The 12,888-nt window shown below is 43.0% G+C and overlaps 1 protein-coding gene and 1 pseudogene across 1 annotated transcript; one reads left to right on the plus strand and one right to left on the minus strand.

Moving 5' to 3' along the window:
• Positions 1–3,291: 3,291 nt before the first annotated feature.
• On the plus strand, positions 3,292–5,990 carry LOC111590125 (uncharacterized; annotated as a pseudogene).
• Positions 5,991–6,743: 753 nt separating this feature from the next.
• Positions 6,744–7,699, minus strand: LOC103644129 (uncharacterized). The gene has a single exon (XM_008667326.3). The coding sequence runs from the start codon at positions 7,584–7,586 to the stop codon at positions 6,954–6,956; it is 633 nt and encodes a 210-aa protein (XP_008665548.1). The 5' UTR covers positions 7,587–7,699; the 3' UTR covers positions 6,744–6,953.
• Positions 7,700–12,888: the final 5,189 nt, after the last annotated feature.

Raw genomic sequence — 12,888 nt, forward strand, 5'->3', positions numbered from 1 at the left:
AGTGGGATTGGGATAGGAGGAGTTTTAATGCAACAAGGAAAACCTATAGCATATTTTAGTGAAAAATTGGGAGGTGCTCAATTAAATTATTCTGTGTATGACAAAGAATTGTATGCTTTGGTCCGAGCGCTTGAAACATGGCAGCACTACTTATGGCCAAAAGAGTTTGTTATTCATTCCGATCATGAAGCTTTGAAGTATTTGAAAGGACAAGCCAAACTGAACCGTCGCCATGCCAAATGGGTTGAGTTTATCGAAACATTTCCATACATTGTGAAATATAAGAAAGGTAAGGACAATGTGGTCGCTGATGCCTTGTCTCGAAGGAATGTGTTGTTGAATCAACTAGAGGTAAAAGTTTTGGGTCTTGAAAATTTGAAAGAAATGTATCATGATGATCCTGAATTTTCAGAACCATACAATCATTGTAAAGATGGAAAAGGTTGGGAAAATATCATATACATGATGGATTTTTGTTTAGAGCTAACAAACTTTGTGTACCAAATTCTTCGGTTAGATTGCTTTTATTGCAGGAGTCACATGGAGGCGGTCTAACAGGTCATTTTGGACAAAAGAAGACTTATGAAATGCTCAGTGATCATTTCTATTGGCCAAAGATGAGGAGAGACGTCATCAGATTTGTGGAGCGTTGTGTCACCTGTCACAAAGCTAAGTCAAAATTGAACCCTCATGGTTTATATACTCCTTTACCCGCTCCTAAAATTCCTTGGGAAGACATAAGCATGGATTTTGTTTTAGGACTGCCGATGACTCTAAAAAAGAGATTCTATTTTTGTTGTGGTTGATAGATTTTCAAAAATGGCTCATTTTATCCCATGCAACAAGAGCGACAATGCTTCACATGTTGCCAATTTGTTTTTCAGAGAAATCTTGAGGCTACATGGAGTGCCCAAGACCATCGTATCTGACCGTGATGTGAAGTTTGTGAGCTATTTTTGGAAAACAATGTGGGCAAAGCTTGGGACTAAACTTTTGTTCTCCACAACATGCCACCCCCAAACTGATGGACAAACTGAAGTGGTGAATCGTACATTATCAATGCTGCTGCGAACAATGGTAAAGAAGAACTTGAAGGATTGGGAGGAATGTTTGCCACACGTGGAGTTTGCTTATAATAGGGCAGTACATTCTACAACTAATTTATGCACCTTCGAAATTGTATATGGGTTCAAATCTATTGCTCCGATAGATTTGTTGCCCCTTCCATTGCAGGAAAGAACTAATATAGAAGCTTCCAAGTGTGCTGCCTATATAAAAAAGATACATGAGAAGACTAAGGAAGCAATTGAGCTCAAAGCAGTGCGCAAGGCTACAAGCATGAACAAGCATAGGAAGAAAGTGTTATTTGAACCGGGGGACTTGGTTTGGATTCACTTGCGCAAGGAGCGTTTTCCTGAGCAGCGCAAATCCAAATTGATGCCACGAGGGGATGGTCTATTTCGTGTTTTTGCCAAGATCAATGATAATGCATACAAGATAGATCTTCCACCAAGCTATGGCGTGAGCAACACGTTCAATGTTGCTGACCTCTTACCATATACAAGTGAAGACACTTCAGAGTCGAGGACGACTCCTTTTCACGGGGAGGAGGATGATACGACCACGACATTAAGAAACACGTTACAACCCCCAAGGCATACTACATCAACTCAGGTACAATCAACATCATCACCAACCCAAGCCTTTGATGGACCAATTATACGTAGCCGAGCTAAGAAGCTACAGCAAGAGGTGCACGCGCTACTTTATGAATTTCAATTAAACACTAATGAGAACTTTATGCTATCTAAGTCGTGTATGTTGATATTACTTAGGTTCAACAAAGAGGAAGGACAAAACATATCAAGGGCGAATCAACAAGAAGAGTTATGTCTGAGTCAGTCCAGCGCTACAAAACCGTCCAGAAGAAACAGTCATATATTTTGATTCCCAAAATCTATGAAGGCCCATAAGTACTTTTTGGAAAGCTCTTGAAATCTAGTTTCCAATGCTTCTAAAGCCGACTTAATCAAATCTACCAGAAAGGCAGCCGACCTACTTTAGTGCTGACTGGTCATAAGGTCAAAAGTCTGCTTGACCAAGTTTTCGTATTAAACTGCATCATTCTACAAAGTTTGATTAAGCATGCTATACATGGTGAGAAAGCTTATCAAGTCAGCGTTCCAACGCATCCAGCCCAACATCATTTGGAGATTCCTAGAAGAAGTTATTGTCAAAATACTGAAGGCTGCGCAGAAGTCAAACAGCCACACGGAAATCAGCTCTGCAGATCTTCCGAAGAGGCTCCTTCACATTAGCATGTGAAAATACTTTTGTTTCGTGTTTATACCTTGCTAAGGCTGGTTGTTACTAGTATAAATACTCCCCTATGTCTATGATGTAAGGCAGCTTTTGATAATCTAAAACAGAACCCCCTTTGTTCAGTTGTGTGCTAACAAATATTGAGAGTGATCTCTACCCCTTTGTTCTTGTGAATTCCTTCGCGGGATGGCAGAAGCGGCGGCTTCATCCACTCCCAAGTGGTGCTCCTACTCCCTTCGAGATCTCCTCGATTGATTATAGGTTGTGTTGGTTGGTTCTTTGAGAGTGTGGTTGGGCGAATCCTCGATTTAGGCTGTCGGTTAAAGATGGTGGTTGGCTTCGAGTTTTATTTGTCAGGTTGCACTAGTTATCACTGCTTGCAGCAAGTTATCTTGGCTTCTTTGAAGCTAGTTATCTGAAGATTGATCCTACGTCGTGAAGATCGGGCATCGTGATTGCACTATACGTATCCCTGTGGTGCCTCATATTCTTTCATGCTCAATGCATCCGCTCTGGCCTTCCTGCTGGTTTCACTTCACCAAACCTTTTACCTAATCCACCGTTACCCCAGGTCCCATCGACATCCCGCATCCGTGCTAAGATGTTGTACTCGACCTCGAAGGACCGCATCAAGTATGAGCTCGATGGGTTCCACTACGAGACCCAGGCGACCGACCCATCCGAGGTGGACATTGAGGTCCTGCGGGAGTGGGCTCACTGAAGCTAGTTCGCCTTTGAAGAAGAAGGGACCTGTGGAGGGCCGTGAACCTTTTGGTCAGATGCAAATCCTATTACCAATGATGAAAGCTCCCACCTTGGTATTTTTTATTAAGTTTCTGTAAGCATGTCGTTTAGGCGCGACACGTGACTCTAGCTGGTGAAGCATTAACAAAGCTGTATCTGTATGAGCTTTGGTTGTCGAGCCTATAAACGAAGCAAGGTTTGCGAACTTGTTATATTGTGGTATTGATGGTACTGGATTACTGGTTGTGGGTTGCTGGGAATGCCTCTGTTGGTCTGGTATGTGGGCGTGGTTGTGGTTCGACTGAGAATGGGCCTTGTTGGTTTGGACGTCCGAATCTGTGGATAGACTGGTGTTAATCAAACGAATGCTATTGTGATGCTGGAGACTGGTTTGGAGGAAGCTTTGTCTGTTGTTGTCGTGTTGGGAACTTTAGGTTCTCACATTTTCCAACTATATGGATCAGTATCTCTCGTTATATAAGCTATGACTATGGTTAGTCTTTATAGACTAGCGCTTTAGTGCATAGTTTAGTTATCTCAATGTTACGTTAGCTTTTTAACAAACTTTTAGGTAGCATAAAAATAAGTTATTTTATTAAAACAAAAGTATATCTGATTACATAAACAAATAACATTACATAATTTGTAAATCATAAATTAAAATGATATAATTCAGTAAAATAAAAGGTTATATTATTTATAAATAAAACCTAATTATGTAGATTGTATATATGCTTTATTAAATAATTTTGAAGCTCCTCATGGACAAGATCAGTATGGATTATGGCTTCATGTTAAATGATGGTTGCATAGTTCGGTTCATGGATGCTTCAGAGTGATGATTGATAATGCAGTATAGGACTTGAATATCCCATAGTCATCCACATCAAATGATCTTCTATACTCATACTCAATGATTATGTTGTGTTGAACAATACATGAACATATGGTCATACTGAATATTCACTGGGAAAAAGAACGACTTAGGCTAGCCGGAATATAGATGCTAGCATTAGGTCTTCTAAAATACAACAAATACATGCCATTTTAGAGTCTATGAGAGAGAACTAGTCTGCACCGGTCACTAGGAGTAGATGCCATCGACAAGGTTGTACTCTTAGTTAACCTCATGTCCATTCATTGTGAAGTCCAGTTTGGTGCTTCTCTTTTAAGCACGTCAGAACAACGACAATTGGTTGTGCACCTTGACATCATTGATCGGCCTCGCTACCCAAAAGGGAATGTGAAATTAAGTCATACACAAGAGTATTGAACATGCTCTTTCCTCTAGGATATAAATCATTTAACACACCTTCCAAACTTCTATAGCTTGATCACCAAGAAGAAAACCTCAGAGTATGGTTGATGACATTAGGCTCATCATTAAAAATAGTCTCGAACGTCTATTTTCTTTTATTTATGAGATAATGCATTTTTATAGAAATTAATAGCCAAGGCCCCTCTTATCTGAACAAAACAAATAGTTAGAATAGACACGTTTGTAGTACTTTTGACAACAAATACAACAACACATCTCACGTTGATTAACTATAAGGGGTGTTTGGTTTGAGGAATCACTTCATCGAAGATAATGTGATGCATCATGAGTCTATTCATCAAATTTAATAGAATGATCTCATTCTTATATTAGTACTAACTATGAGAAATGAGGTGATGATGAATCAACTCATTCCATTCCACGAACCAAACAAAAAAGTGATGAGTGAGAAGATGATGGAATAACTCATTCCTCGAACCAATCACCCTATAAGTATCTAAACAATATTGTTTGTCAGAGTATAAATCCCAAAGCGACCAATTGTTTGGAAACAGACACTAGTATTTTGGATCAGGTGGTGGACAGGTGGACTACATGACACTATACTAACAAAAAAGAGCTGCACATAAAGTAGGGAACTAGTCTCGCAAACCTCTACTGTCCTGGTACTGGTAGTAGAATCATATAGGAGTATTTGTATGAGCTGTGTTTAAGCACAAAAAACTGCTTTGGCCAACAGATACCGTCACTTTGGACGCATCAAATAATGAGGTGGTTTTATATGGCAAAGATGAAAGGTTGTAGAAGTCTAGAAGATGAGTCATTAAGGAATCAGGGTTACTAGCTCGTTATTACACGTGTGAATTGTGCATTTACAATCCCTTTCGAAATGACTGAGCGAAAGAGGGCAAATGTGCGAGTTCTTTGCTCAACCGTAATCTCAATCAGATGGTGGAACATGCTACCACGGATGAAGAGGTCAGAAGTACAACAAGGTGCAGGGCATTCGTCACTCGACCGTTGCCTCTAGGTACAGACTCTAGCCATGCCAGGCCAGCTCCCCTCCCTCCAGGACACCAGCACCAACGACAACGGTCACTTGCCGCTACGCTATCAGACAGTAGCCAGCACACTTCACAAGCTTCTTCTCTTGCAGGCTCCAGCTGCAGCCCGACCGGCCTCCTTCCCTAGGATTCTTTTGCAGCTTCCATTGTCTCCCCATCTATTTAACCCACCCACCCCCGCTTCGTCTCCCATGTCCCAAAGCAAAGCAAAACAAAGCTTCAAAGCATCTCTGCTGGGATTTTAGCAAGTGGCAACGACGAGCGACCCAAAAAAGCAATCAATAGTCACCATATCAGCTCCTCTCGCTCCACACCCCCCTGCTCTGTGACTTGAGGTAGGACAGGAGGCAGAGGCGAGCAATGGGGTTCGTGCTGGTGGTCTCTCTGCCCTTCATCTTCCTCTCCATCCTCCTCGGCTTCGGCTTCTACTTCCTCGGCAAGCACTGGGGCCGGGAGGAGAGCGGACCGGCGTCGGCGCGCAGATCTACGGCATGTCGCTGCCGCCGCCCGGCGTCATCGGAGCCTCCTTGCCGCCGACTCAGCCATTCCACAGCAAGAAACAAGGGTCCGAGGCTGTGTGACTGAGATTCAGACGTCTCTCCATCCATCCATCCATTCTACTACTACTACTACTACTACATATATGTCTTGGTGGTGATGTTGGATTTATATTCTTTCTTCTTTAATTTCGCCCTGGTTGTCTTGAGAGTGTAGATTGAGAGTCAAATCTATGCTTGTGTCTAAAGATGGTGTGTGTGTGTGGATGTTGTGATATGATTGCAATCACACTTTATATCTTCTGTAATCATGCAATGGCGTTGCAGTAGAATGGCTTGTGTGTGTGACTCCTGGAGGCTATATATGTGTTTGAAGATTGCAACTGAGCATCTCCACAAGATCTTTCAATTTAGGATAATTCAATAAAGAAATGTTATAGCAGGATCATCTAAAACATTTCTGTCGTATTTCTTGAAATGTGCTATCAGATGTCTGAAGTTGGGGAAATGTCTGAAGGAGCGTTCGATAGGGAGAAAACCGAGATACCAAAATGCTGCCAAGTTCCAGAACCAGGTTAGCCTTATTTGGGTTATTTGGGAATGATTTTAAGGTTTGGTTGGCCGCCTCACCGTCCACGCCACAGATTTTCCGCCATCGCTGTGGCGGCCAAATTGAGCGCCGCTGCTTAGGTAGGGTGTGGCAGCGTTAGCGCCATACCAAACATGCCCATATGGACTAGGATAGGAACGAACAGGCCCTCAAAATCCCCTCCAATGTAGATTGGAAGGAAACCGAACGAGCCCCTTACCAGTTCCACCAAAATGAACTCACAAGCATTAACATTAATAGGTATCATCGTAAATTCATAATACCGAGAGCATTTACTCTCTGTTACAATCAGATCATTTCCTTATTATTATTACAAATAGATAAAACCAGCACCAAAATTCGCAGAAAAACAATTCTGCCCAGAATGAACAAGGAGGAGAAGAGGCCAAGAAGGCAAGGCAAGCAACACGTGCTGATCGCTTCCCCACCTGACCTGGCTAATTGCAGAGCAAGAACCTGGTGAGCACGAGCACCCCGCAGGCGGCGGCGAAGAGCGCGAAGACGGCCAGGTCCCTAGTCTGCCACCTCCTGGGCCTGTCTGCTGCGCCCTTGGCCTCAGCGCGAAGGTTCTTGGCCCTGCGCAGTGTGTCCACCTCCTTGAGCAGGTCGAAGCGGAGGCCCTTGCGCTTGAGCTCGGAGACGCACCTGGCCAGGTACAGCGCATCCTCGCGCTCTCGCGCGAGGACGCGCTCCAGGACGGCCTCCGTGTCGGACTTGTACCACAGCGCCCAGAGCATGGTGAGCGAGGAGAGCAGCGAGACAAGGTAGGGGATCCACGACCGTCTGCATGCTGTTGTCGCTGCCGCCGAGGCAGCGGAGGAGGAGGAGGAGGAGAGGAAGAGGAGCAGCACGGAAGCGGCGTGGAAGGCGAAGAAGGCGCAGTAGAGGAAGGCGATCTCTTTGCGGGCGCCGTTGAGGCAGGCCTCCCATAGCGCCACGCGGCGCGCCAGCAGGTCCTCCTCCTTGACCCACTGCTTGAGCAGCAGCCGGTGCGTCTCGCTCGCCGCGATCTGGCTCAGCGGGTGTTGCTGTTGCGCCTCCGTCACGACGAGGGCGCCGGAGTCGGCCATGTGGGACGGCGGCGGTTTCGTCTCGTGCGCGTCCTAGTTCTGTTAGGATGGATGGACCGATGGAGGGAAGGGAGTTTATTTGGGGTACAAGTGCAACGATCGGGGGAGGGCGCGTGGGCTGAAAAAGGTTTGGGGAAAAAAGCCGAAAGCAAACGAGTTCGCGCACATGAGCGGCGCAACAGTCGGAATTTTCTCGGGCCGAATCATTCACGTTTCGTGGTGGCCGGTGGACCTACCTGGCACACATTAAGACTGGGTCACTGTGGACTGAGATTTTGGTCCACTAGTCAGTCTCAGTCCTGCAAGGGATCGGCCCACTAGACCGTCGGCAGTTCTCGGACTCGATATTTTTACGCAAAAAAAACATGTCAATCAATACTGCAATAGAGGATAGCGGCATGAATTTCATACCCCAGAAAAATGCTTCAAAAAGTCTTCACAACGCCCCAGTGGAGACACACTAAACACTATCCCGGTGGTGTCACTGTCCTTGGTCAATAAAAGGATCAAGTACTCTCATCGTTCTGGTGTAGTGAACCGCTCACAAAAGTGTGCTGTGTCAAATATTTTTTGTGATCCCAGTTACCTAGTGTACTTGTACACCAGACATAAAAGTTACAATAAGGGTGACAACAATCATGCTGTAGGCGGGCGCTCAGTCACATTGGACATTTGTGTAATGCATCTAAACGACACTACTACAAAAGGCTAGCTGCATAGGAGCTAGAATTTTGTGAAACAACACAAGACCTTATAACTCTAATCCGAGTTCATACAACGTGCCAACAAAAATGATCGTATTGCTACAGGAATCAAATGCAGCAGCTTCCAACCTGAGTAAAATGTCCATGTGCAATCCACACTCACTATATTATACTATAATGAGTAAAATATTGTTGTAATGAATGTTCAACTCCACAATGGTTTGCTTATTAACCTAGCTTTGTCCAAGTATGGAACTCATTTCCAGTAATTTTTGGCTTGATTTTATTTGGTGGAGGCTCTATACCTTATTTTCCCCCTTTGGTGGCTCCCAACCCGAGTATGTCACTTATTAACATGAGAGTGTGGTGTTAGTGGAGATCGTGTTCCATTACTGCTTGTCAGGTTCACACCATAAATCATAATGATTACCCCTTTATATGATACACACAATGAAGGTATCCACTATTAGAAAAGTAGACATTTTTTGGATTAAAACTAGAATAGAGACCATGACCTCAAGACGATGGAGATAAGACCATTGTTATTGTGCCAAGTTGGCTTAATTAGTGGTGCTCCAAACATAGTTGTAGCAACAAGTGTAGGCTACCAGTTACCACAAAGGTGACCACATGAGTGATGAAATACCACTACCCGATCAATGATATTCTAAAAAAACATTGTGCAAGCTCAAGGTTCCCTATGACAGATAGATGAAGAAAGGACTTGTTCCCACATTTTCGTTTTCGATATACCCTGTTCCCGTTCTCGTACCGCAAAATAAATATGAAAATGAAAACAGTAGAGGTGTTTTACCGACCGCTTTGATCCTTATACCAAGCTCAATGAGATCAATGGTGGTGCACAATAATTACTCCCTTATGAACTAATGAGATTGCTAACCAAGCGAATTTCAACTTTCAAATCCCTCACTAGGTAATGATTCTTTCTCACACTCAATATGAGTATAAATGCATGAAGTGGGTCGAAGAAGATGGGTATATTTTCGCCCCCTACTACTTCAGGTAACTAAAAAGGTTGTTTTAAACATATATGTAACTATTGGGATCAACCTTTTCATGTATCAAGATTTCAAACTTGTAATGTTTGAATGGTGCAATCCTGACACTATGGCGCACTAGACTACATTTCTAATTTATCCATAATATGGACATGCAGTTATATTAGACTCTTTGGATACTCTAAAAAAGTGTACATTGACTTTGAAAGCATATTGAGCTTGCAAGTGATAGTACTTATTATTTTGTATTTAACATACATGTTAAATTTGTCGTTTACTCCTATGGTTTTTATACACTGCTTACAAGATGTACCTCGAGGATTCTAAATCCGTCGATCCAAGAAATGAGAAGAAGAAAGAACATGATTAACTGTTAGGCGTGACTTCCTGGTACGTATCAATGTTCGTATTTTGTATTATATCATGCATGCTATCTATAAGTTTTAATCGATTGCAACCACCCAGACACTATTATGTGGATACTATGCTTGTGAGGACCTGAGAGAATCTCACAAATTCAACATTAGGTACAAATAGCTAAGTAATGCACAAGTCTGGTGGACAATAGAATGTATCACCCAAATGCAAATATTGAGAACCGTAGGACATATGTGGAGTCATCTTGCACAAATGCGTGATGCATAAGTCCTAGTGGACAATAGAATGTATCACCTAGATGCAAATAATCAGAACCGTAGGACATATGTGGAGTCGTCTTGCACAAATGCGTGCATCAAAATGCAAAGTTCTTCAACAACACGAACTGACATTGGACAAGAAGTATGACAAGTTCAGACACTGGGAGAAGCTACCATTAGGTGATCACAAGATGCCTGGAGTGCAAAATATTACAAATCATATGTATATGGCATATAACTAGTATTGTTCACGTGAATAGCTTTTGTACTTAGTTTTTTTATATCTTCTAATTAAAAGATTTAATCACCGAACCAATTTTATATTTGTATTCCCTAAGATTTCTTTTGAGAAAACAAGACCACACATGCTATATATATTTTAATTTGTTATTACTCAGTTATTCTAATGGTTTACTGTAGCACCCCAAAAATTCAAATCTTGAAATTTTTCCAAACTCGCTCTAAATTCAAAATGAATTTTAAATTTCATTTTAAAATGTTTGTTTGCGAGTTGATCTCAACAAATAAAATATAGTGGTCTATATTCTCTCCAAAATTCTCCTCAAAATATCTTACAAATATTATTCCCAGTGATCCCCTCTGATTCTTTCCAGAAATACTGCCCAAATATTCCACCGATAATTCTCCAAATATTCTCCTCCTGTAAAATACCTTCAGAATCATTTTTAAAGTCTCCACAAATATTTTCTTCATAATTTTCCGCATGCTCATACGTATACGTACGCCTCCGGTGTCATACAGTGAGCTCTACAAGCTAATTTCACTTATACACGACTAATACATGCTTATCTCCCACTAATCCTCGCCTCCTCCCCCTAATCCCCCACCTAGCCTATAAATAGAAGGGCAAGGGCCTCCTCTCAAGCCACCCCAAGCCATTTCATGACAACTCTCTCCCCCCACACGCCCACTCCAAGTCCCACACAAGAACACGCTAGCACAATGATCGTTCGGTTGTTCTTCAATCGTTCGTCCACCTGTTCTTAGTTTGTTCGTTCGTTCGTCCGATCATTCTAATTAAAAGATTAGTTCAAAAGATTTAATTAAAAGATCGTTCTAATTCAAAATGAATAGCTTTTGTACTTAGTTTTTTATATCTTCTAATTAAAAGATTTAATCACCAAACCAATTTTATATTTGTATAGTATTTTATAGTTGTAGTGAGGTATAGAGGGAGATTATAGAGGAACCACTGTGGAAGATAAAAAAATAGAGGATAAAATATTGGTAATATGACAAAAATATGATATAGTCGGAAAATTTTAAGGAAACTACTGAAGATAGTCTAAGCATCGGTAACAGGATTAGTCGCTTCCTACAATATTCAGAGTGAAAGGTTGCTAAAATTTTGTCGGGTCAAAAGCAATTCAAATTTGAACCACGTTCGGATCACAAGCATTTTTGCTCAAAAGGCTGCGTAGAACCAGCTGCACGACGATGGCGGAAACGAAGGGAAGGCGGCGGGACTTGGCAGCGCGGACGATGGCGGCCTGGGCGTGGGGCTCGGTGTTGCAGTGCACGACGGCGGCGATGCCGAGTGATGCCATGGCCGCGGCCATAGCGGCCTCGGAGACAGTGTCCATCGGGGACGCGACGCAGGGGATGGATAGCGGGATGCGGCGGGAGAGGCGGTGGAGAGGTCGACGGCGTCGGCGGGGAAGCCGATGTAGCCCGGGAGGAAGATGACGTCATCGTATGTGTAGGATACTCCCTACGAGAAGAGGCGCCGCGAAGCCGTCGTCGGCAAGGTAGGTGCTGCTCGACGCCATTGGTGGATTGGGGGTTTAGGGTTTTTTTTGCTGCAGCGGCGGTTGACGTCTGGGAGAGAGAGACACAGGGAGACGAAGGGAGGCATGAGAGAGCTCTGCTTGTGTTCGTGTTGGTCTTGTAGGTGTACATTCGGGCCGCCCGGCCCAAGCCCGAAAAGACCCGTATTGTTTGAATTTCGGGCCGTGCCAAACCGGCCCACGGCCCGACCCGTAATTGCTTTAACGTGTCGGGCTCATTTCGAGCGGCCCGAAATTATAAAAGCCCAAAATTCACATTAGGACCCAAAATTCAATTTTTGGTCTGAAATTCACATCAGGGCCCGAAATTCACATCAGAGTTAATAAAACAAATAAAAAGAAGACAAATAAATTTAACCAAAAGCAAACTTAATATTTGTATTACGTTACCAGAGCTATGCAATGACTACCTCGTTTACAAATCATTTTGTTAGAAAGAAATAGAGTATAATCAGCTCTATATAAAGTTTGTAAGTTCAGTTCGTTATATAATGTTCATAACAAAAATAAAACTACATCACATACTCTAATTCAAAGCTATAAAAAATATCTAACTAACATTATCTCTAGCTTTGTGTTCTTTATCAAGTACATGAAAATATGGAATGAAGTGTGGTTTTAATAAATATATGGGCCTTTTCGTGCCTCTATATGGGCCATTTCGTGCCTGCCTTAAACGGGTCGTGCTCGTGCCCGCCCATGGGCCGCGACCTCGGCCCAAACCCGGCCCGGCACTAAAATATTTTTGGTCGTGCCGTGCCTAGGCCATGCTTTTTTTCTATGCTTCGGGCCGATACATCAGGCCCGGCCCAAATGTACACCTATAGTTGGTCTTGCTGGATTTGCATTTGCTCTTTGTTTGGCAGGTAGCAAGGCGCATAATAGTTCGATGACAAGTGGGCCCTATTGTCCCGGCGGCTAGCCGGATTGTGAGCTGGGCTGGCAACCCAGGACGACAGAGGCAACGAGACGGTACCTCCCGACTCGAGCGTAGTTCAAACTTCAAATATGCGGTCTTTGTTTCGGCTTTTTCCTAACTTCTCACCACCAAGCTGCTGCAGATTAAAACACTTAGCTTTGTTGTCTGTATTTTTATAGTCGTTTAATTTAAAATCGTCTAAAATCAACGTAAA

The sequence above is a fragment of the Zea mays genome, chromosome 1 (genome assembly GCF_902167145.1).
Source record: "Zea mays cultivar B73 chromosome 1, Zm-B73-REFERENCE-NAM-5.0, whole genome shotgun sequence".
In the NCBI taxonomy this organism is placed as follows: domain Eukaryota; kingdom Viridiplantae; phylum Streptophyta; class Magnoliopsida; order Poales; family Poaceae; genus Zea; species Zea mays.